Genomic DNA, 24,785 nt, shown 5'->3' with positions numbered 1-24,785 from the left:
TGGACATTTTTGGGTTTTAGCTTAGAGTCGAGACAAGCCTATTGTAATTTGTGACTTCTGGGTTCCAAAACAGTCAGAGAGTTTTCTACTGCAGCGGGAAAGCCGAGATGCTTCAAGACCAGACAACAGCAGCATTCCATGTCCCAGTGAGAAGCCTGCCTGGTGTGCTTTTCTAAGGCCTTCTGGCCTTATCAGTTTAACAGTCCAAACAGACGCCCTAAAATCACACACCTCAGCTCAGATAATCATCAACCTCTAAGTGCGAGACTCCAAGTTCAGCAGAGTTCATTGCACACTGTGCAGGATTAGGCGGTTGATCAAGAAAAATGCTATGACCAACCAGGGGCAGTACCACACAGACAACTTTATTGGGTGGTGCTTGGATAGGGTAGCAGAAGCGGGGACATCCTCAGAGCAAAAGACTCTCTAGAGTTTATGGGTGTGGGATCACCATCAAATAGGGAGGAAGGCAAGAGAACTGCTGGGGGAGATGGAAATTGGAGAAGGAGCTTATGGGTCTAAGTGATGTTTCTCAGCAGCTAGACAGTGTCTTGGGGGTCTTCGAACCACAAGGCTCCATCTTATCTATGGTTAGCACATGTGGGGTGAGGTTTACCAGGGTATGAAAGCCAGGAAGGCCTCCAATGCCTAACAATCTTCCTGGTTGAGCTATGTTGAAAACAATTTAGAAGTATGAAAATCTGGGTTTTATGCTGGTGGACTTCTGAGCCAATAGGTCTCAGTGTGGAGGAGAAAAACAATAGAGAAATGTCAGTGTTGTTGCAGGAGAGCTGAAATGCTGCAACGAAACCAGCAAAAACCAGCAAGGTAAAAAGAAAAAGAAAAAGAAAAACCAGCAAGGCTTTCCTCCAACCTAGGGGCTATACACACAAGTCACCTTTGGTGCTTTTATAGAACACAAGCTGAAAACTTCCTTTAAAATCCCTGAAGATGTATCTCTACCTGGAGACTGCCTCTCTTTTCCATATGGACTTCCTTTTTCCAGGGAACCCAAGAGGCAAGAATTATCACCTACAGAGGCTCTATGTGCTATACTTGAGTTTAACACACACACACAGACACGCACACACAGTGTGTGTGTTCAAGCATTAGATATTAATTCAGAATAATTTTAACACAATTGCTCACAAACATTGTTACAAAAGGCTTTTAAGATACTGTAGAAAAAAAACCCAGCATATTTTACTCTGAGCAGGGCAATAGGATAAATTAATTAATTTTTAAAAACGTGCATGGCCAGGCGTGGTGGCTCACGTCCGTAATCCCAGCATTTTAGGAGGCTGAGGCGGGTGGACCACGAGGTCAAGAGATCGAGACCATTCTGCCCAACATGGTGAAACCCCGTCTCTATTAAAACTACAAAAATTAGCTGGGCATGCTGGCACATAATCCCAGCATGTAATCCCAGTTACTCGGGAGGCTAAGGCAGGAGAATCACTTGAACCTGGAAGGCGGAGGTTGCAGTGAGCCAAGATCACACCACTGCATTCCAGCCTGGCTACAGAGCGAGACTCTGTCTCAAAAAAAAAAAGCAAATTATGAGCATCCAGGTGTCCCTGTCTACAGCAAGAGTGGAAAGATGGCTGATAAGCAAACCAAGCAAAGCCTCCTTTAGAAAGACTCATTAACTCAGGGGCCTGTGTGAAACAAACTTCAGGGGATGCCACTGCTGTGGACTAGCCTCCTTCCCTAAGCCCCGGCTGACCAGACCCAACCAGAATGGGGTCACTTGTGCCGAATGCCACATAATTATACTGAACTTTCAAAGGGGCCAATTAAAAAAAAATACAAAAATACTCAGAAGATTCAGTCAACCTGAGTCAGTGTTATAAGCGTGTCCCCTCATCTTTAACTCTAGAAGGAAAGTAACTTTGAAATGACTGTGTTGGTCACTTTTGCACTGCTATAAAAGAATACCTGAGGCTGGGTAATTTGTCAAGAAAAGAGGTTCATTTTGACTCGCATTTCTGCAGGCTGTACAGGAAGCATGGCGTCATCATAGCCTTCTTGTGAGGGCTCAGGAAGCTTCCATTCATGGCAGAAGGCAAAAGAGGAGCTGGCATATCGCATGGCGAGTGAGAGAGCAAGCAAGAAAAGGAGAAGCTGCCAGGCTCTTTTAAATAACCAGATCTCATGTGAACTCACAGACAGAGAGAACTCACTCACTATTGTGAGGACAGCAGCAAGTTATTCATAAAGGACCCACCCCCATGACCCAAACACCTCTCCCACTAGGCCCACCTCCAACATTGGAGTTCACATTTCAACATGATATTTGAAGGGCACAAAATACCCAAGCTGTTTCGTTCTGCCCATGACCCCCCAACAAATCTCACATCCTTTTTGCACTGCAAAATACAAGCATCCCTTCCCAATAGTTCCCCAAAAGTCTCAACTCATTTCAGCATCAACTCAAAATTCCAAAATCTGAGACTCAAGGCACGTTTCTTCCAACTATGAGCCTGTAAGATAAAAAAACAAGTTATTTACTTCCAAGATACAATGGTGATCCAGGCATTGGGTAAATATTCCAATTCCAAAAGAGATAAATCAGCCAAAAGAAAGGGGCAACAGGCACCACACAAGTCTGACACCCAGCAGGGCTGTCATTAAATCTTAGAGCTCCAAAATAATCTCCTTTGTCTCCATATTCTGCATCCAGGGCACAGTGATGGAAGGGGTGGGATGCCAAGGCCTTGTGCATACCCATCCCTGTGGCTCTGCGGGTGCAGCTCCCATGGCTACTCTCACTGGTTGGAGTTGAGTGCCGGTTGCTTTTCCAGGTTCAGAGTACAAGCTGCTGGTGGCTCTACCATTCTCAGCCACCTTCCCACAATCCCACTGAGCAGTACCATGATGAGGACTCTGTGCAGGGGCTCCAACCTCACATTTTCCATGAGCACTGTTCTAGTAGAGTCTCTCTGTAGGAGCTCTACCCTTGTGGCAGGCTTTTCCCTGGGCACTCAGGCTTTTCAACACATACATCCTCTGAAACCTAGGTGGAAGCTGTCAAGCCTTTTTCACTCTTGCATTCTGTTCTCCTGCAGACATAACACCATGGGGAAGCCACCAAGTCTTATAGCTTGTGTCCTCCAAGGCAGTGGCCTGCACTGTATCTGGGGCACTTTGAGCCATGGGTGGAGCTGGATCAGCCAGATGCAGGTAGCAGTGTCCAAAGGCTACAGAGAGCAGCAGGGCCCCAGGCTTGGCCCCCAAAACCATTCTTACCCACTAGGCTTCTGGGCCTGGGATGGGAGGGGCCTAGATTTCTGAAATGCCTTCAAGGGCTTTTTCCCGTTGTTTTAGATAGTAGCACTTGGCTCCCTTTTAGTCGTGCAAATCTCTCCAGCAAGTGGTTCCTCAGCATCCTGCTTGGTTTCTTCTCCGAAAATGCTCTTTCTTTCCCTACAACATGGTCAGGCTGCAAATTTTCCAAACTTTTATGCTCTGCTTCCCTTTTAATTATAAATTCCAACTTTAAGTCTTTCCTTTTCTCCTACATCTGAGACAGGTTGTTAGAAGCAGCCATGGAACATCTTGAATACTTTGCTGCTTAGAAATCCCTTTGGCCAGATACACTAATTTATCACCCTTAAGTTCAAACTTCCACAGATCTCTAGAGCATGGACCCAGTGCAGCCAAGTTCTTTGCTAAGATATAACAAGGGTGACCTTTGCCAGTAAATTCCTCATTTCCATCTGAGACCTCATCAGCCTGGCCTTCATTGTCCATATTTCTGTCAGCAATTTGGTCAAAACCACTTAACAAATCTCCAACAAGTTTGAAACATTCCTGCATCTTCCTGTCTTCTTCTGATATCTTCTGATATCTCTGCCCATTACCCAGATCCAAAGCTGCTTTCACATCTTCAGATATCTGTATAGCATCACCCAACTCCTGTACCAATTTTATATGCTAGTCAGTTTTGCATTGCTATAAAGGAATACCTGAGGCTAGGTAATTTATAAAGAAAAATGTTTATTTTGGCTCATGGTTCTGCAGGGTGTACAGGAGGCATGGCACTGGCATCTGCTTCTGGTAAGGGCTCAGGAAGCTTGCAGTCATGGCAGAAGGCAAAAGGGTAATCAGCGTATCACATGGCGAGAGAGAACAACGAGCTGCCAGGCTTTTTAAAGCAACCAGATCTCATGTGAACTTAGAGAGTGAGAATGTAAGGTTAGCCGAGAGAAAGGACGAGAGAGAGAGAGCCCCAAGTTCAGGCAAGCCTTTATTAACCTGTCGGCTGCCCCCTTAACAGTCAAGGAAAGCAGTCCCAAGCTTACAGAACAGGGGGTTTACATTGGGGCAGGGAGTTTGAGGGAGTCCTTTGGTATGGCTGCATCCCGGGGTTGTTTGCTGGTTAATTCTGCCACATATCACCTTGTGATGTTTATGGTACTGGAGGGTGTAGGTAAAGTTTGTTTATGCTTCCCACAACCTCCCCCTGTTGGGTCCGGATGGTTTGTAATTGGGGTTTGCTTTATCGCAGCAAGGCCTGATAGGTAAAGTCTTCTATCAGGCTGGCTTCACTGCGGTGCCTAGATAAGGGCTTGGAAATGTAAAAAGGTTTGGGGGAAGGGTGGGCAGCACGGGGAGGTTTGCGGGGAGTGTTGGCAGTACCAAGAAGCTCTTTGGGGTGGTTTGTACCTAACAGAGAACTCACTCATTACCACAAGGACAGCACCAAACCATTTATGAGAGATCCACCTCTATGACCCAAACACCTCCCACTAAACCCACCTCCAACATTGAAGGTCACATTTCAACATGAGATTTAGAGGGACAAAACAGCCAAACCATATCAATGACTAATCCGCTCTGTTTTCTGTTTTTGCTTTCTTCAGCCATTTTCTGCTTACAAAGACAACTTCTTCTGCTCAGATCATTGGAACACTCATTGTACTTGAGTAAGGTTGTAAGTCTGAGAGTCTGACCATGTGGGCCTATTCTGGCCCTGTTGCTTCCTCACTGCGGAACCTGCACCATGGCTCAACCCCTCCATGGCCTAGCTTCGCTCATTGGAGAAATGGGCTCATTCCTAATATCCACCCAAGAGATGGGTGTGCACAGTAAATGACACAGACTAGCAGAGCACTTAGCACAGCGGATTGACTATGAGTTGTCCAGGTCATTGGCGTTTTGAACAAAGAATTGAACAAAATGCATAAAGTAGCAGAGGAATGAAATGCAGGAACAAAGCAGTGAAAGCAGGAATTTATTAAAGTGAGAAAGCCCTCTGCAAGGTGAGAGCGGGTCTGAGCAAGTGGCTCAAGGGCCCAGTTACAAAGTTTTCTGGGCTTTAAGTACCCCATTTGAGGTTCTTAATGACTACCCCTTATCTGGATGAAGGATTTGGTCTGTGGCTAATTAAAGGCTGAGGTGAACTGGCACCCTATGCAGATGAAGGGATGGTCCCTGCTTGGCCCACGGTCAACAAGGCACCCTCCCCTCCCTTTCCATCTGAGATGTGGTGGAAGAGGGATGGTTGTAGGGAGAGTAGCCTCTGATCCTTTGTTACTCAGCATGGAGAGATGGGGTTTTTGTCTTTTGGTTTAGCTTTAGGAAGTTTGTGTTAATCAGCCTTAGGTTTCCTGCCCCCAAACCCAGGTATTTTCCTTTTGATCCAGCTTTGGGAAGTCAGAGTGAGTTGGCCTTAGATTTCCTGCCTCCAGACCCTGGTGTTTTCTCTTTTAGGAAGTTAGCACAGAGTGGCCTTAAGTTCCCTGTTTCTAGACCCTATTTTCCTGTCTCAATAGGAGCTCACAATAATTGTTCTGTTATCACTGTTCTAATGTAGAGCCATGTCCAAGGATGCTAAACCCCACTGAGCTCCTGGTGACATAGAACTTTCCTCATCCAACATGTATTGAGGGCCACATTTGCACTGTGGTCTCGGCCATCCTCATGGGCCTCTTAGTCCAGAGGGGAGATGGCTCATCAACATGCCCAACCTCATAGGAGTTCAGGATCCACCCAACCAATGGTGGAGAGCTGTGCTGGGCCAGCCCCTGGGAATAAGCCTTGCCAGCTGACCTCACGGAGTGACCTGGACCCTGACAAGCTGAGTGACTTCTGGGTTGAAAAGGGCATTCCCATAGGGGAGGCAGCACAAGCACCCTTACCAGCAAGGAAGTTCACAGTGTGCTCAGAAAACAGCACCAGAGGGAACCAGAGGTTGATGTAGGGAGACCCCCTGAAACTACTGCTATGGAATAAAAGATGAAATGCTCCTGATTATTGTAAATACATAATTGCATGCAGGATTGTGTAAAGACAATGCCAGGTTGGACTGCCAGAATGAGCCAACAGCACGTGATGTGCTTTCCCCTGCAGAGAGCCTATGAATGGACGTGCAGTCAGGGAGGTTTCACATCACCAAGATTCCTATCCTAGAAAAGCAGATGTTCACAGCTCTGGGAAAGGAATGTGACCCTTGTGGAGAGCCTATAAACGGATGCATGAGGAGCACCTGTCCATATGGATAAGATAGGGCTATAAACGCCCTCATCTTGCCACAGCTCTTCTAGGCCTCTTTAGGGTTAAGGCATACTCCCTTCTGAGAATTTCTGGTCTAACCGGTTGTCTAGCTTCACATCCTGTTTCTATGGATTGTTTGTAACCAGCTTTTGCTGCAACTGTTACTGCTGATTAATATCTTGCTAATCATAGGTCATGGAAAGACTGTGTTTCTGTTTTAAGGCTCTGTTAGAAACTACTGATGCACACACTATATCATAAATTCTTATCCCTGTATACTGTACTTCTGCATACAGATGTTATGTTAAAGAATTACTTCATCCCCATGTGACCATCTCACCTCATAATCAAATGACCCTAAATCCCTCATTAACCTTCCCCTGCCCTCACTAAACTTAATAATAAATGCCAGTATATCCAATGCGTTGTTGGCACCGTGGGACCAGAAGGCGGTGACCCCCCTGGACCCAGATTTTGCTGTTTTGCGTGTGTCTATTATTTCTCATCCTGCCGATCCACCTGGGAACAAAGAGAGAGCACCGTTGCATTGCAGACTGCTGGCCAGATCCCGCAATAGGTTGAGAGTTGTCTTACCCAGGACCCAGCATCAAGCAAATGCTGAGTGAAGGAGGGTTAAGGGCAGGTGGCATGGCGGATACCTGAGTGTGTGAGAAAGAGCAGCCCAGTGGCTAACGAGGCTGGGAAAGGAAGGCCTTGGAGGTGTGAGGAGTTGGTGCCTAAGCAACTGACAAGTTCCGAGCCGCAGTTTAGAAAGACTCCTCTGGGGTGGGATGAACCAACTGCAGGGACACATCCTGGAGCCCGGGAGAGATCAGCAGGGAAGAAGATCCTGAGAGGCCACGGGGAGGATGAAGAGGGCCTGGGGGATCATGTGACAGGCAAGGCCTACACAGCAAGTCTTGGCCTGTGGCTGGCCTCATACCTTGGGGTTCCACCATCAAGAGCTCAGCACTATTCTTGATTGCTGCATAGCTACAAAGAAGCTGCAGCGAGTCAGCACTGAGACCGCTTTCCACAGGGCCACTGGTCCTCATACCATAGTCAGCTGTGCTCTGCTTGGGTCACCTGACCATGATGATTTTATTCATAAAGCAGCAATGCAGAGGGGCCATCTCAGGGGCTTTTGGAGCATGGAAGAGAAGACCAGCCATTTTCCTCAAAGTGGCTTGCAGGTGGCAGGTGACTCATAAAGAATGTCTGAATGGTTGCTGAAGGTTGCAGAGCTCATCTCTGGGGACTCAGCAGGCTTAGCCGGAGGAGGCTGGATTTCCCACCATGACTCTTCCGGACTAGACTTAAGTCAGTGCCCTGAATATTCCCTCCAGGGGACAAGAGGAGCTTGATGTCTTAGACTCAAAATCCCAGTGTACATTCTGTGACTTAAAACAAAGGACAATGGTCGCTAATGGTCCTATAGAAGCCACATGACATAGTGTGACTAAATCAAATCAATACCAGCTCTTGGCTGAATGCCACCGTGTAGTTGCCCTAGTAATTTTCTTCATGATCGTTCCCCTCCCAAATGGCCAAAAGCCTTTATATAAGTAATCAGCAGAGTTTATAAGTTCGCAAAAGCCACAACAAAATGTCATTCTCAGTCTTAAGAATTCCCCTATGAAAAAGCACTTTGGTATGTAAGTGAAAGATACCAGCTGTATAATTGAATACTCAAGGATCCTCATTTAGAGATGTCACCAATGGCCTCTATTTTAATATTTAGCCTCAGAGTGTGTGTGCCTACAGGTTACACTGAGTCCTTGAACAAAACCTTTGTAAACCTGTTTAAAAAGCTTGGTGACCATGAACCAAGCCTGCATCCAGGCACTGGGGGCACCATGAAGGACTAGAGAGCCCTGAGATTGAAAAGCACCTTGGAAGAGCCTCTTCCAACCCTCTTCGCACTCAGGGCCGACCCTGAGTGGGCAAAGGGTGCTACTCAGTGGGACAAGGACCCAGGGTCCTTTCAGTCTGGGGCCTTTCCACTGTATCACTCTGTCTCCCTATACAGAGTGAATATTAAGAACAAAGTTGTCTTTAATGGCTAGAGAAAATGTATCACCAAAAAGACTGTCGTATCCTCTCATCTGGGGTTGAACATGGCTTTCATTTGGGTTTTCTCCCTCCTCCTGCCCACCCCAACACACACTCATACGCTCATCTGTTTTCAAATACATAATGATGGCACTTTCGTGCTGGATTACTTTAATCAGGTCTAACTAGACAAGCAGAAACTTTTCTTAGGCTAGTCTGTGTAAAGCAGGCCTCAGAAATGAACGTGTCTTGGGCAATGAAAACAGTATTTATGGGCAAAAATGAAACTAAAGGTAATCTCCTGTTGTGATCTGCAAGAGGGTGAGATGCAGGGGCAAGCAGAGCTCCACAGGACACTCCAAAGCACAGCTGAGGATGTGGCCATCCAACCACAAATGGTGCTATGGGTAACACAGTGGTAGAGGAGTGAGGGGAGTGCTCCCACCATGCTCAGGCACAGCACCACTCTGGGGACAACTTGACCAAGGGGAATAAGAAACACTTTATCTGGGCCAACTGGAGCACATCCAACCAATCATTAGGAGTACCTGGAAGAGACCAAAGCAGGAAGGAGATGGGGGGGATTGGAAAAGAGGGGTGCTACCACACAGATCAGGCCAAACAGCCTGGTAGGGACCACCATCTCCTTGAAGGCAGTCACCCATGAGGGGTCCATCTGAGTCAGGCAGTCTTGGTGAAACCCAAGCTAGGGATAACTAGGGGCTGGCTCTTGAGCAAATTAGAAGCCAGCAAATGGCCTCCCCTGTCTTCAGGGTTGGGAGTGGCCATACAGCCATGGTTTCTCAGCTCATCTGGGGCCTGGCCCTATGACACAATGTGACTGTCAGAAGATGGGAGACTTTTCTGGGAACTTGAACCATGCCTGTTTATACTTTTAGAAAAGGGAGAAGCTGAAGGCCATGCCACCTGTCTACTCCCGCAACACCTGGCCAGGGCCCCCTCTCCAGATTGGCTGAGAGCCACCTTTGTGACATCATGTGACAAATACAGCAGATGATGAGTTAAGCCACTGGTTGCCCTGATACCGAGACTCTAGAATTTTGTGGACAGTATTTATTGGGCACACCTACTCTGACTGAAGGCATTTTGGACTTGCTAGGACAGTGATAAGGGCCTTGGGTACAAAATGCTCCTGATTCTGGTGTAGCTCCATGGCGAGTCAGAACACTGAACAGGAATATGAAGCCAAGCTGGCCCCATCTGTTGGTGGAGAGCCAACAAGCGGGGGCCCACCTGGTTCTTCACCTGATCCAAATCCAGATTCCAGCGAGGTTTTGGACAGGCACGAGGACCAAGCCATGAGCCAAGATCCAGGCTCCCAAGATAACTCACCACCAGAAGACCGAAACCAACGCGTGGTCAACGTGGAAGACAACCACAACCTTTTTAGGCTCTCCTTCCCAAGAAAGCTTTGGACGATTGTGGAGGAAGACACATTCAAGTCTGTGAGCTGGAACGATGATGGAGACGCCGTGATCATCGACAAGGATCTCTTCCAGAGGGAGGTTCTTCAACGGAGAGGTGCAGAGAGGATCTTCAAAACAGACCGCTTGACGAGTTTCATTCGCCAGCTGAACCTCTATGGATTCTGCAAAACACGCCCGAGCAACTCTCCAGGAAACAAGAAAATGATGGTAAAGTAGAAAGCATTTCTGTAATCCCTTTTCTCTCTTTCTCAAACATATCTTCATAGGACACCAATTTAAATAATATACTGTAAGAGCTTAAGTGTCAAAGATAGCATTTGAAAATGTGAAATATTGTTTATTGAAAGATGAAAAGTATAGAACTTAAAAAGTATGGATTTTGATATTAAACTACAACCCCCTTAGAGATAATGTGAGCATCATATTTTGCAGACCTGCATATTACCTCTACGGGGTTGCAGTTTAATATCAAAATCCATGCTATTTATATATTACTGCCTTGATCTATGAATTGTTTATCTTTAGTCAGGTCATGCTGTAGAGCATAACCACACTTGCTGCCACTTAAAGCATTCTTTTCTCCATTGCAAAACAAAATCATAATTTTGAGAGGTGGGAAAGGAATAATTTATCCCAGAACAACTAACATGTTTCATTTTGTTTCAGATCTACTGCAACTCCAATTTTCAGAGAGACAAGCCCAGGCTCCTGGAGAATATCCAGAGAAAGGATGCCCTCAGAAACACCGCTCAGCAAGCGACCCGTGTCCCAACTCCAAAGAGAAAGAATCTGGTAGCTACAAGACGCTCCCTACGTATCTATCACATCAATGCCAGGAAAGCAGCAATCAAAATGCGTCAGCAGGGAGCCCCCAGTGTTCAGGGACCCAGTGGCACCCAGTCCTTCAGGCGCTCTGGCATGTGGTCCAAGAAGAGTGCCACTAGGCATCCCCTGGGAAATGGGCCCCCTCAGGAACCTAATGGCCCAAGTTGGGAGGGCACCTCTGGGAATGTCACATTTACATCTTCGGCTACTACCTGGATGGAAGGCACAGGGATTCTTAGTAGTCTGGTTTACTCAGATAATGGTAGTGTAATGTCTTTGTACAATATCTGTTACTACGCTCTGTTGGCCTCCCTCTCAGTCATGTCTCCAAATGAGCCCTCTGACAATGAGGAGGAGTAGGAAGGCTCCTCAGATTACAAGTGTAGACTCTGTGAACAGTTCAGAAACACTGCAAGTTCGTGAACTCACAGGCCACTAATGGCCCATAAAAGTTGCCATTTTCTAATGAGAAACACATTTTTGGTCTTAATAAAGAAAAACAAAATTCCATGGAAATAAATAATAAACAATTTAAATGAGAACTGTTGTCTGTGTTTTTTTTAACCTTCTATATTATATACATCTCATTGGCAGAAACCAGGGGAGGCTGGAAATCCTGTCCAAGACAGGCTGTGGTCCCCATTGTCCTCGTTTATTTGGAGAAGCAGCATTTTCACACACTCAGCAAAGGATGTTGCTAGGAAGTGTCGAGGCCAAGCTCAGGAAGACCTGGTCCCCTGAGACTGGCCTGCTGGTCAGGAGAAAGAATAGACTCCTGATTCCGGCAATATCTTCCTGTATCTTCAAACAGGAGATTGTTTCCTCATGGGTCCCTCCCAGTGTTGCCAGGAAGTGTCTGGTCAGCAGCTCAGCATCCCTAGCCTAGCATCCAGGGGCCTCCAAAGAGGCCCACTTGAAAGTCAGGCCACCCCATCTGCCATGGGATGTACAACCACCATAACATCCTGGCTCAGAAGAGAAGGGCCACTGCAGTCAATACCTGGGGGGAAATGCCCATCATTCTCATGGATAACAACTAGAAACTTTGTTAAATCACCAAAAAAAAAAAAAAAAAAAAAATTACTACAAAATAAAACAACACTACTGATCACATTTCCAAGTTAACCTCACTCTACTAGAGCTGTATTTTGGATGTATTGCTAGGATAGGAAGTAGCTGTGTGATGCAGGTAACACACATGCTTCAGAAACTGACAGACACTTTCACAAGAGTGAGAGTAACCTGAAAGGACAGACAGCTGCTCTAAGTCTGACGTCCTCTTCATCCTGGATGAGTCGGTTGATTAACGGCTAGTCACTACCAGGCAAACATTCAGTGCCAGGTCCCAGACTTTCTGTAATGTCGCCTGGATGCTAGTTACACATTTGATGAGTTTTGACCAGAACAAATCAGGAGAAAACATAGAACGAAGCCTCAAACACTAACCAGTCATCTACAACACATTTATTTGTACAATCCAGAAACTAGCAGGACCAAAATTAGCAGGAATGCTGAGACATTTACTGGCAGCTTTGCCTTCTACCCTAAGGTCAAAGTACTTGAGACATTGCCTGTGTGCCTAAAGAGGCATCACACAAGGAAAGCCCCACCCCCTACTTCCTTCATCTGAGCAAAGAAACCTGTTTACATGCACAGTGCTTAGTGGGTGGGCCTCTCCAAAGCAGTGGAAATTCAGATTTAACCTAATGTATACAGGTCTGCGTCATGATGGCAAATTGAAGGTGTCATGATTTAGCTGGTTTCTCTGGAACATTCCTTTCAGGAGCCCACACTTGTCACACTTCATGCCCCAAAGGGATCAGGTGCTCTGGGATGTCTACCTGGAATACATCCTTGCCTCCTTTCCTAGGTATGGGCTCCAGTAACCACCTGGGGTTTGAAATCACAGTCAGGTACTTCTGCTTCAGGTTGGTCAGTACAGCTTGATTTTCTAGTTCCACAACCTCATCGGGAGTTAAGTCTTCGGGGCACTGCAAAGTTTCCCCAATGTCAACGAGTCCTGTACACAAAGAGAGATACACATGAATGCCTTTCACTTCCATAGCCCAAGGCCTGCCCATGTGACAACACAGTTACTCAAAGTCACAATCAATAGAGAGTAAGACGGCATCAGCAAAATGACAAGAAGGGAGTCAAGTCCTTCTTCCGTAGCTTTGATAACGAACCAAACCCCATTCAGGAAACGCTGGGAGAGGCAGGGGGAGGGCTCCAGAAAGGCAGAGGAGAGGGCCTTGTCCTCATGAAGCCACACAAGTAAGAGGCAGGTCCAAGCCAGACTTCTGAGGGCAGCGGTTGCAGATTGGAAGGGCACCAGCCACTGCCTGGGAAGCTACAGGTGATGCCTGAGCAGGTCACCAGGGGACAGGTGCTGATGTCAGGCCTCAGTCACCTAGAGGTTAGGGGACTTTCCCAGGATGCTGTGAGTGGTGGGGCTGGGGCAGGTTCATGAAGCCAGGCAGGCAGCCCAATTCTAGAGGCCACCTGACCCATTTGGTGGGCTGGGCTGCTTTTCATGGTCTCTGCCACACATGTGCACTCACACATGTATGCGCAAACACACACAGCCAAACACCACAAACACCACATGCACATGGCCCTGACCAGGCTTCTCACTGAGATCAGAAACAGGAACTGAGGCCCAGAGTGGAGAAATGGTTTACCAGAGCTTGCGGAAGCCAGCCATACCAACCCCCAGCCCAAGGTCCTTGCCGCCCCTTTGAAGGTGTGTTGCCAAAGGAAACTGTGTTATACACGCCAATCAGTTCAGACGACAAGAGAAGCCCCCAAATCCCCAAGCAAGATCTTGGGCGGCAGCCCTAGGCGTTGTCTGCGCATTTGGTACATTGTCACTTACCCGCTATCACTCCTCGACCAAACTTTTCCCCTTCCCTGAGCAAGGCCTGAATCTGAGCAGGAGTCATCCCGAGTCTCTCCACCAGCAGCTCCCGCCAGGCATCGCCTTCCCAGTCCCTGTGAGCAATGTGGATGGCGATGGTACAGTTCCGCTGGCTGCTCAGCAGGGGACGCCAGCGCGTCTCCACAGTCTTGATTCCATTTAAGACAAAGCCAGCATAAGGCTGCCGGAAGGAGAGGCAGCCAAACTTCATCTTCGCAAGCGCCCCGGGCCTCCCGTGGCCTGCGGAAGCACAGAAGCGCATCACACGCCAGCCCTCCAAGCTCATGGGCAGTGGCCTGACCTTCCCCCCGTGTCTCTCAGGTGGCCTAAATCGCACTGACCTTGATGGTCTGCTGCTTCCATCTGTCACTGATGTCGAGCACCACAGCAGGCCCAAGGGAAGGGGCTGGGATTCGGCTGACTCAGGTCCATCCCATGGAGTCTTTGGGGCGGTCCGGAGTAGGGCGGGGACAGCTAGAGGAAGGCACAGGCAGGACAGCATGTGGTCAGTGCTATGACAGAGGTCACCGAGCCCTAGGGCAACACAGAGGACAGAGGGCCCCCTCGGCCTAGCCAGAGTGGAGAGTCGGGGCTGGTGTTAGCCCTCTTCCAGCACAGAGGGACAGTCCCACGCTCTGCTTCTCTTCCCTTTCCCCTGCTGTGCCCTGCCAATACTCTCAGCGCCCTGGCCCTGCCGCCACCAAGGCACTGACCTTCCCAGCTCCTACTCCAGGGCTGCTGAGCCCACATCGTTGACATCCAATCTCAGCTCTGTCCTCAGGATGCACCGTGACCTCAGATGGCCCTCAGTCAGACATCTCCTCTCCACCCCTCTGGGTGCCACCTTCCTCAAGCCCCTTCCCCCACCACTGCTCTCCACTGTCAGCAGACGCCCCTGTCCTAATCTGAGCTGAGAAAAGAAGAATGATAATCAGAACAACTGGCAACCCCACACACATGCCTTCCACGTGCCAGCCTCTGGGATGGCATGATCCTCGGATCATCAAATTGAATCTTCAAGTAACCCAGCAGGGTCAGTGGTACTGTGAGGCCCACTCTATGGCTGAGGAGAATGAGGCACCAGCCCACAGTCACACGGGCTCTGACTTCCCACAACTCTTGCCCAGCCTCCTGCGTGTGTGGCTTGGGAGAGGGTCCCCTCCTCTTGCATGGAGGACAGCCCTGTGCCTTGGAAGGAACCCTGGGCTTGAAACCAGAACCTCAGCCCAGTCATAGACTCTTGAGATGCCTCAGTTTCCACATGGCTGTGAGGATGGGAGATAAGGCACCAAGAGCACCCAGACCAGTACGTGGCACCTAACAGAACAGTCAGAAATAGTGGCTGCCCTCACCCCTCAGGCCTGTGGCCCCGCCCCCTGGCCCTGAACTCCACCCTTGAGCTGCCCCTACTCCTCTCTCTGTCCTTCCTTTCAACACATAAACGCAACCTCTAGTACGCTCTATGATTTTAAGAAAATATACCCATCCTCATGAGACAAAGCCCTGATAGGGCCAAAGCTGCCTGGTATTCACTCCTTTCCCAATCTGCACTGCAGCCTTCTGAGCTCCAGATCTCCTGCTTTTCTCCCGTCTCTGGGGTGAGCTGCCTCAGCCGAGCTGGTTGCCTGCTGTGCTCTGGACCCTGCTCCTCTGGCTCACTCCGGGCCCTGGGTGCCACCAGCCACCATCTATGCTCGCTCAGCATCCCTACTCTGAGCACACGCGCGCCTCCCGCTCTGCCTCCCTTCTCTTCAACCCTGAACAGCCGAGACCTCAGAAGAGCTGTCTACATGCGCAGTCTCTACTTCCTCTCTGAACCTTCTGCCCCCACCCCCACCTTTCTCCCTTTATTCCCCACCCCCCCACCACCCACTCCACTGACTGACCTATCCCCACAAGCACCCATGGCCGGCCTCATGCCAGTCCTGTCTTCATCTTAGTCCATGCTCAGCAGCCCCAGCATGGCTGGGCACACTCCTTCCCTCCTTCTGGGACCCCCACGTTGCTCACCGTCCTGCTCTGAATCCCGTGGTGCAGGCCACCCCCCTTCAGACTCAGCCTTAGGTGGACAGGCCCGTACATACTCAGGACCCCAACCATCACCACCAAGTCCACCTCCCTTCCACCTCTGTGAGTGGCATCACCAGCTACAGTGTTCCTGCCCCAGACCTAGCTGCTCTCTGCCCTGCCTTTCTTTCCCACATCTGCGGCCCACATCCCGTGGCACTGTGTCCAAAACCGACACTGAATCTGATCCCTTTCCATAATCTCTATGGCCACAATCCCAATCCAATCCCCTAAAACCCCCTGCCTTCTGAAGAAGTCTCCTGATAGCACCCCCACCCCCGCCTCAGCACTTGTCCTCTGCACTCTTGTGACCACACTGCCATCGGAATGATCTTGGTACAGGGACAATGAGATTATGTCACTCCTCTACTGAAACCTTTCAAGGGCTCCCTGCCCCAACTAGCACAGAATCCACACTTCCTCTCAGGGCACTCAAGGTCCCTCCTGATCTGGTTTCCCACCCCAGCCACGTCCTCTCCTCTCCCCTTTATTCACCACCTGAAGCCACACAGGCCTTCCATCCTCTGAGGGAACATGCCAAGCTTGTTTCTACCTCAGAGCCTTTGTCAGTTGTGATGGGTTGCAGTGTCCTCTTAAAATGCGTATGTTGAAGTCCTAAACCCCAGCACCTCAAAATGTGGCCTTATATACAAAAACAGAGTCATTACAGAGGCAATCAAGTGAGACTGAAGCCATCAGGGCGGACCCGCATCCAATGTGGCTGGCGTCCTTATGAAAAGGGGGATTTGAGAAACAGTCATGCACACAGGGAGAACACCATGAGAAGATAAACGCAGAGATAAGGGAGATGCTTCTACAAGCTAATGAGTGCCAAAGATTGCCGGCCAGCCGCCTGCAGCTAAGAGAAAGGGACAGACCAGATTGTCTTTCACAGCCCACAGAACAAACGAACCCGGCCACCACTTTGATTTCAGACTTCCATCCTCCAGAACTGCGAGACAATGATTGTCTGTTGTTTAAGCCAGCCCCTTTATGGTCCTTTGTTTCAGCCATCTTGGCAAACTGCTGTTCCCAACACATCTGCACAGGCTAGGGCACGAGTTTGCCATTTGACAGCACATCAAGCCCATTCTTTCCACCTGACAATCTTCATCTACCTTGTTTTTCACTGCCTGGGTGATATCCCATTGTTGGTCGTCTCATAATTTGCCTGACCATTCCTCCACTGATGGAGAGTTACAAGTTGCTTCCCACTTTTGCCACTAGAAATGACATTACCTCTAACACTCGCTGTGTGAAGACATGCTGAAGGAAATGCCTCGGCCGCCTGGCACGCCCATCTAAGATGCTGATATCTGCCAGCAAATGACTTTCCACAAAGACTCACCCGTGTACCCTCCACCAACCCATCCATGGTGCCATTTCCTCACACACTTGTGGCCCCGAGCATGATTATTCTTCTGATGAGTGACCAAAGATAACCAGGTTCCTTGGTTCTGGATTACTTCTGACGGAGGCTGAATGTCCCCCACAGGGCCTGGCCACTTCCATCGGGATACATGGCTACAGTGAATGTTTGCCTCTTTTCTGCCGCCCAGTTTCTTAGCCAACCCTTTTCTCGTCATCACCACAAAATCACAACAAACGCCAACTGTGTGTGTGTGGAATCCCTAGTAGCAACTGATGTAACTGAAAAGGCAAGAAGGGGGTTGAGTCCCCTCCTACCTGGTGCTGCAGAGAGTACCTGCTTTACGGCCAGAGGAGGAAACACTCTTCCACTTAGTTTCTTTACCTGCACAACAAGGAAGATAAAGAGGAAAGGTCATTAAATGAAAGCCAGCAAAGCTGGTTAATGGCCCTACGAAGGTCTTCTACTCAGCAGGCACTGGAAACCAAGAGCTGGGAGGGCCGGTCCTAAGAGTAACACATGTGCACCTCACTCACGGTTTGGTTCTGCTGATCAGAGCGGTGGGACCCTCCACACCTGTCTGGGTCACAGGGTGCACCAGCCCGCAGAGCAGAAAATCATTTCAGCAAGTTGAGTCACATTCCTACAGCTGAGCACGCTCCATCCGAGGGGAGAAAAATCACACTTCCCCTCCCACTGTCATCGGGCGAGGGTCTGAGGGGCCTAAATCCCATTGTCCACTGCTTAATTCTGGTTAGGTCATGCTGAGCACGGGATCACAGGCCACAGAGCTATGCACCGCCCGGCCTGGGGTCCAGGCGAGCTTACAGCACAGGGGCCAAGCGGGAGGCAGGGAAGACCGGGCCGAGATGGGGCCGCTGTGTGTGGAGCAGCACTTGCAGACGCACGTCGCGGGTACATGCGCTTAAAACGAGGGGGGCCGAGACCCTGGGGAGAGCAAGGGACACGAAAGGGCGCTTCGGGCGCGCCCCGCACGGGTTCCCTGACCGAAACCCAGGGGAAAGAAACCCCAGCCCGCAGGTACCGTCCGCAAGAGGGCCGAGCACACGGGCTCCGGCATCAGGGGCCCTGGTACCTTTCAGCCGCGGCCGGTCTCACGGTCTCCGGACCCTGAGAGTCGTGGGCGTTCAGGGCCGACTCTGGCTTTTGGCCTCAGAGAACAGTCCTCCGCCTCCTCGCGACCCAGCGAGGCCACCGGAGCCAGCGAGGAGACGTGGGCCGCGGTGAGAAGAGAGAGCGCCCGGCTCGTGTTAGGGCTGTAAGGTAGCTGCCGCTTACTCCCGGAAACCGGTGGCCAGTGACAGATGCTAGCGGTCCATAACTCTTCGGCTTTCATGCAGCTCCCGTCGTCCCTTTCATGAGGAACGTACGTGTGCGAGTAATCACGCACGTACGTACACCACGCACGTACGCAGGAGGCACGTATTCAGCCATGCCTATACACCGCCAAATCGCTAGGAAGCCACGTATTCACGAAGCCACGCAGTGACGTCGTCACGCACGTACGCACGCACTTGCCACAAGGAGACGCTGTTCAGTTTGCCGGATCCTGTCCCGCGCCAGCCAACCAGGACAAGGCCGGGGAGCTCGAGACTGGCAGCCTGGACCAAGAACCGGAAGGAGGAAAAGGAACCGGAGGGAGGAAGAGGAGGGGCGGGACGAGGCCACCAGGCAGGATTTTTAAGCCCAGAGCTGCGAGACCAGCAGGAAGGAACTGGGAGAAACCAATGGGGAGGGGCTGGGGGCGGGGCTGAGAGGAGGAGGGCGGAGCTGGGGGAGGGGAAGGGCGGGAGTGAGGAAACCGCTGGGGCGGGGTTGAGAGTGGGGCGGGGACTTGAGGGGATGGGGCGGGGACTTGAGGGGATGGGGCGGGGACTCGAGGGGGGCGGGGTGGGGCTGAGAGAAACTATTGTGGGCGGGGCTATGGGCGATCTGGGCGAGGAGAGGCTGCAGGAGGAGCTCGCGGACTACTGAGAACCAGCGCGGGGAGGGAGGTGGCTGGTGAGAGGAGGAAGGTGGGGCTGAAAGAAACCAGTGGGGAGGGGTTGGGGGCGGGGCTTTGGAAGCTGGTGCTGGAGAAGCAGGGCAGGGCTGGGGGAGGGGTGGGGCGGGGCGGGGTTCGGGGAGGGGTGGGGCTGGGGCTCGGGGAGGGGTGGGGCGGGGCTGAGGGAACTGCCGGGGAGGGGCTGGGGGGGCGGGGCTTTGAAAACAGCCATTGGAGAAGCGGGGCTGGGGGGGCGGGGCAGGGCCGAGGGGAACCTCTGGGGTGGGGCTGGGGGTGGGGTTTGGACGCAGCCACAGGAGAAACAGGGCGGGGCTCAGAAAAGGGTTGGACCGGGCTGAGAGAAACCGCTGAGGGGGGTGCTGGGGGCGGGGCTTTGGAAGCACCCCCAGGAGAAACACGGAGGAGATGGGGAGAGGCGGGGCTCGGCGCGGGGCGGGGCTGAGAGAAACCGCGGGGGCGGGGCTTCGGAGGCAGCCGCGGGAGAAGCAGGGCGGGGTTCGGGGCAGGGCGGGTCTGAGCGAAACCACTGGGGAGCGGCTGGGGGCGGGGCCTTTTAACCAACCGCAGGTGGAGCAGGGTGGGGCTGAGAGAAACCGCTGAGGATGGGCTGGGGGCGGGGCCTTGGAAGCAGCCGCTGGAGGGGCGGGGTAGGGCCGGGCCGAGAGAAACCACTTGGGAGGGTCTGGGGTCGGGGCTTTGCAATCAGTGGTGTGAGGAGCAGGCCGGGGCAGTGGGAGAATTGAGCGAGGAACAGCTGCGGGAGGACTCCGCGGACTCCTGAGAACCAGCTTAGGGGAGCGGCGGCTTGGGGAGGTGTAGGGTGGAATCACGAGAAAGCTCTGTGGGAGGGCCTGGTGCACAGCTCAGCTGCAGGGTGGAGCTGAGGGAAAGCCGGGCGTTCCTGGAGGAGGAGCAGGGCGAGGCTGTGGCAAAGCACTGTGGGAGCAGATGGGGCGGGGCTTCGGGAAAGAGCTGGAGAAGGAGGAGCCAAGCTGCACCAAGGCTGTCTGGTGAGAATGGCGGGGGAGGAGTTAGTGCAGAGCTGGAGGAAAGAGCTGAAAGGTTGTTGGGGTGGGCAGAGGGGTAGGAGAAGCGAGACGGGGCTAGAGGAGGCGGAGCTGGGAGCGGTGATGAAGGGGTAGCAGGGCGGGGCAGTGGGAAAGAGCTGTGGGAGGAGGAGCTGGGGGAAAGAAGCTGGGGCTGTGGCTGCAGCGGGGACTAGGTCAGAGCTTCTGGAGGAGCCGCCTGCAAGAGGAGGGCGTAGTTGTGGGAAAGAGCTATGGGCGGAAATGGTTAAGTGCCGGGTGGAGCAGGGGCTGGCGTCGGAACAGCTGGGGCGGAGCTGCGGGAGGAGGAGCTGGGGGCGGAACTGTGGGAGGAACAGCTGGGGCGGAGCTGAGGGAGGAGGAGCAGGGGGGCAGAACAGCTGGGGTGGAGCTGTGGGCGGAGCAGTTTGGGCGGAGCTGCAAGAGGAGAAGTTGGGGACGGACTTGCAGGAGGAAAAGCTAGGGGTGGAGCTGTGGATGGAGTTGGGGGAGGGAGCTGAGGCCCTTCTGTGATGCACCCTTAGGCAAGAGTCCAAACTTGCCCGCAGCGACCTAACTGCACCTCCAGTGTCTACCCCCAGAGGGCACAGAAGCAGCAAGAAGGGCGGGAACACTTGACTGGGGTCCATGCAGCTCTAGGCTGAGTCTTGGAGGGCTGAGCCCCCCAGGCCTGCTCTCCTGTGTCCTAGCCGCTCGTCAGTGCCTGCCAGTGGGGTCCAGAGGGACCGTTTTTTAACGCCTCTTTTGCAGGTGATGAGAAACATCCCCACTCTTAATGTCTTGCCTCCTCCGACCTAAGTCTCCCAGCACACAGCCCAACTTCCCTGGCAAACTTGCTTTTCAAACTCTCTTCTCTATCTCAGTCACGGGCTCAGGTTCTGTAGTGCTGCCATGCTTTACTCCTCTGTCCCTCCCCTTATCTAGTCTCCCGCATTGACTTCATAACCAAGTTCTGGGTCCCTGCCTCTGGAGTGCCTGATGAGACAAAACGGCTCCTCGTCCTGCATCCCCACTGCTACTTCCAGAATTCAGGCCTCGTGGTCTGGAGCCTGCACTGTTCCATGAGCGTCCTGACCAACCTGGAGGCCTCTGTCTTTCTTCCCTCAGGTCTGTCGTCCGCATTCCATCGGCTCAGTTTCTAAGTCACAAATCTGTCCCCAGCAATCCTCTAGTGAAAACGCTGCCGGGCCTTCTCACGTTTAAGTCCTAGCAGTTCAGGGAGTCGGCTCAGCTCTCCCCACCCTTGAGCCGAACACTCTTTGGGTTCACGCTGTGCTGTTTAGTCACTGGTCCCCACCAGCCTGCTGTTCCAGGTCTCCCTGCTTTGCACCGGCGGTTCCCATGGCCTTGTCCTGGTGCGCTCCTGGCCTCCTTCAAGGCACAATTTTAACGTCACCTTCACAGGCCCACCCGAAGTGTTAGAGACTTTCGTCTCCAGCTCTGATAGCATTTTGTACCTCCCCCGTCCCCACCCCACGTTAGGCTCTTGCAACCCAGGGTGGTAATTGCTCTGTAAGAGTCTGTGGCTGCCGCAGGGTCTCTTGAGTTCCTTGAAGGCAAGGCCGGTGTTTTACTCATTTCTGAAACTGGGTGCCCAGGGCACAGTATCTGCTTAGTAAGTGTTGAATGAGCAAAGGGCTGCTTTCTTGTTTTTTCTAGTGAGATGCGCCTACTTCTCCCTGGAGAAGCTCGAGGAAGCAGGAATGCTGGAGATGAGGTGAGGAGGAGAGGGTCCCTCTTTATGGGATGTAGGCCGTAGGGCTGCAGGGGACCTTCAGATCACCAGTTCCAATTCCTATGCATGCTAGCATCCCCTCCTGGGTTCCTTCCCCCCAAGAATGGTTGCCAGCTTCTGCCGAACACCCCAGAACCTGCTGGGAGTGGTTTCAAATCATGAATGAGGATCCCTGGGATGGTGGGTTGCTGTTGCTCCTCCCGTGGCCTCTTGTTTGAAGAACTAGAACTCGCATAATGAGCTGGATAGCCACCGTGTGGCTGCTAGCAGGGAAGCCCTTGGTGGCCACATAAGGGCTCCCTTTTCCAACTCTCCCAGCTGCTCCTCACTCTCACTCCTGGGTGTGCTGGGCAGTGGGGTGCAATGCGCACATAGGTGCACACGCTCCCTGGGCGGCAGCAAGCAGCAGAGGTCTGATCTGTGGTCGGATGAGGAGAGGAAGTGCAAGTAAAGCAGCTGCAGCGGTGAGTGGGCCTAAGAAGAATGGCATCAACAGGCCAGGCAGGGATGCGGGTGGTGTTCGGCTAACCCTGAGAAAGGGACCAGAATGCACCTGAGTCTTGATTTTCATTCCCAGTAGCAGGTCAGCACCAGACCCAAAAACGCTCTGATTTCTGCCTTCCATGCCACACTCTCTTCACCTGCTGCCTCCTCACTCCTTCCATTAACAATGTCCTGGCAGGAATAAGACTTTCCCCTCCCTCTCTTCTTGTCTCTTAGCAGGTCAGGTTGGCCTTCACCTCCGGAGACCCGTCCTGCTCTTGCCTTCCCCTGTGGGGCCCTCCATGGATGCTCTGGAGTCCCGGGCAATAGTCAGCCAACTGCAGACATGCGGGGCCTTCTTGGGTTCCTTGCTCCCTTGAAACCACTGTGCCTGGCTGCACCCCAGTAGCACACACTCAACTGACCCCCACTCCTGGGGCCAGCGGTGTGTTTCCTCAAGTTCTGCTTGCTTCTTCAGGCCTTGCTTGCATGCGTATCGTGCCACACATCATATCTCTTTTAGGAAGTCCTTGCCTTTTCCAAAGATCTTGCTTTGCAGCTGACTGTATCCTCTGCCTGCCTCCCCCAGGATACTTCCTCCTTCCTGAAACCACAGCCCCCGCTCAGGTCTTCCTTCCTTCCTCATCACCAGGGAGCTCCCTGCAGAGCTCCCTGTCCATCCCGGTGGCCTTCTGAGCCTTGCCTCCCCTTCCTTCCCCTCCCATCCCTTCCCCTCCCCTCCCCTTCCCTCTCCCCACTTCCCTACCCTACCCTACCCTGCCCCCCCACCCCTGCCCCCAACCCTGCCCTCTCCTGCTCTGTCCTCTCCCTCCATGGCAGGCTAGCCTCCCTGGCTAGAGCTGTCCCTTGCGAATTTGCCATCACCTTCCCTCTCTGTGCTCAGCATCCCCGGCTGCACAGTCCCTCTCTTCTGCCCACATGCTCCCCTAGAGAAGCATTCTTTTTGCTCAGCCTAATTTCCGTGCAGCGACTCCTATTTTCTGAGCCTGTCACCCCCTTCCTCTTCCTTTGCCTCCCCACTGACACTTTCCAGAGTGCAGCCACCTCCCCTCGCTGTGCTTTTTTGACTCTGAGGCCCAGGAGGAAGTTGCCCTTCTCTGGAGACGGTTGACGTTTGATCCTGCCTAGTGTTCCGGGGCACGGCCAGTCTGGGACCGCTTTGACCCTGATTCATGGTTTCCCTTCAGATGCTTTTTGGTCAGCCTGCTTTCCTTGTCTAGGAAATGGCTTTTGCCCATTTTTCTTTTTCTTTCTTTCTTTTTCATTTTTTTTTTTAGATGGAGTTTTGCTCTTGTTGCCCAGGCTGGTGCAATCTTGGCTCACCACAACCTCTGCCTTCTGGGCTCAAGCAATTCTCCTTCCTCAGCCTCCTGAGTGCTGGGATTACAGGTATGCGCCACCATGCCTGGCTAAGTTTGTATTTTTAGTAGAGATGGGGTTTCTCCTTGTTGGTTGGACTGGTCTCGAACTTCGACCTCAGGTGATCCACCCACCTCGGCCTCCCAAAGTGCTGGGATTACAGGCGTAAGCCACCGTGCCTGGCTTGCCCATTTTTCTATTGAGTCATTTGCCTTGTTGGTATGGAGTTGTAGGAGCTCTTTCTGAATTCTGCCTCTAACCCCATGTTGGCTTTTTGTATTTCAGAGACCTCGTCCACACAGGGGCTTGTTCTTCTGTCTCTTTGCAGGGCTGTTTTGGACTCAGTATTCACCTAAGCACTCCAAATTGTAAGTAACCCCAGAGATCATGGAGTGTCCCACTGCCCCTCCATCTGGAGGCTGTGACCTCTCCCCCAAGGAGGAGGTGCTCGCATGCGTCCAGTGCCCTGCCCATTAGATTAGAGAGGGTTCCCTTTTTTGCTCTCTTGCACTCATTTGTCCGCCTTTTAGCTTTCCTTTTCTGCCCTGACTCTCACAGGGTCGTGCGAATGTGCGATGTAGGAGGAGGAGAGAGGTAAAGTGGAGGAATAGGAGCTGGAGGGGAGGAGGAGGGAAGAAAAGAGGAGAAGGAGGGGGAAGAGAGGGAGCGGGTTGAAGGAGGGAAGGAGGAGGAGAAGGAGAGGAGGAGATGAGACCAAGGACAAGAGGTGAAGGAGGAGAGGAGGACACAGAAAAGAGAAGAAGGAGGAGAGGAGGACACAGAAAAGAGAAGAAGGAGGAGAGGAGGACACAGAAAAGAGAAGAAGGAGGAGAGGAGGAGATGGAGAAGAGGAGGAGGAGCAGCAAAGAAGGAAGAAGAGGAAGAGGACTAGAAGAGTAAGGAGGAGGAGGAGGGGGGAGTAGGAGGAGAGGAGAAGGA

General features: G+C 51.9%; 1 protein-coding gene across 9 annotated transcripts; it reads right to left on the bottom strand.

Annotated features, from left to right (window-relative positions):
- Positions 1-8,054: 8,054 nt before the first annotated feature.
- EOLA1 (endothelium and lymphocyte associated ASCH domain 1) lies at positions 8,055-18,791 on the bottom strand. 9 transcript variants are annotated; one of them, XM_063703334.1, is made up of 6 exons: positions 18,476-18,791; positions 17,513-17,560; positions 14,082-14,214; positions 13,699-13,814; positions 12,665-12,843; positions 8,055-10,182 (listed from the first exon to the last, which is right to left on the bottom strand). In XM_063703334.1, exons 1-6 carry the CDS (start codon positions 18,531-18,533, stop codon positions 10,132-10,134), a joined length of 585 nt encoding a protein of 194 aa, XP_063559404.1. In that variant the 5' UTR covers positions 18,534-18,791; the 3' UTR covers positions 8,055-10,131. The 9 variants fall into 9 exon arrangements, with proteins under 9 accessions (XP_063559404.1, XP_063559405.1, XP_063559406.1 ...); XM_063703335.1 differs by having other exon boundaries at positions 8,055-10,159; positions 18,476-18,777; XM_063703336.1 differs by having other exon boundaries at positions 13,699-13,980; positions 17,494-17,560; positions 18,273-18,655.
- Positions 18,792-24,785: the final 5,994 nt, after the last annotated feature.

Source organism: Gorilla gorilla, chromosome X (genome assembly GCF_029281585.2).
Source record: "Gorilla gorilla gorilla isolate KB3781 chromosome X, NHGRI_mGorGor1-v2.1_pri, whole genome shotgun sequence".
NCBI lineage: Eukaryota > Metazoa > Chordata > Mammalia > Primates > Hominidae > Gorilla > Gorilla gorilla.
The sequence above is the reverse complement of the archived record's forward strand: the minus strand, read 5'-3'. Positions and strand labels throughout refer to the sequence as shown.

Bases quoted from the DNA above. Each gene is read 5' to 3' on its own strand.
- EOLA1 (XM_063703334.1), bottom strand. From the start codon at position 18,533: ATGAAAGCCGAAGAGTTATGGACCGCTAGCATCTGTCACTGGCCACCG. The intron at 17,561-18,475 runs GTAAGCGGCAGC...CTTGTTGTGCAG, and splicing joins CTGGCCACCGGTTTCCGGGA to GTAAAGAAACTAAGTGGAAG. The intron at 14,215-17,512 runs GTACTCTCTGCA...GCCTTCCTCTAG, and splicing joins CTCCTCTGGCCGTAAAGCAG to CTGTCCCCGCCCTACTCCGG.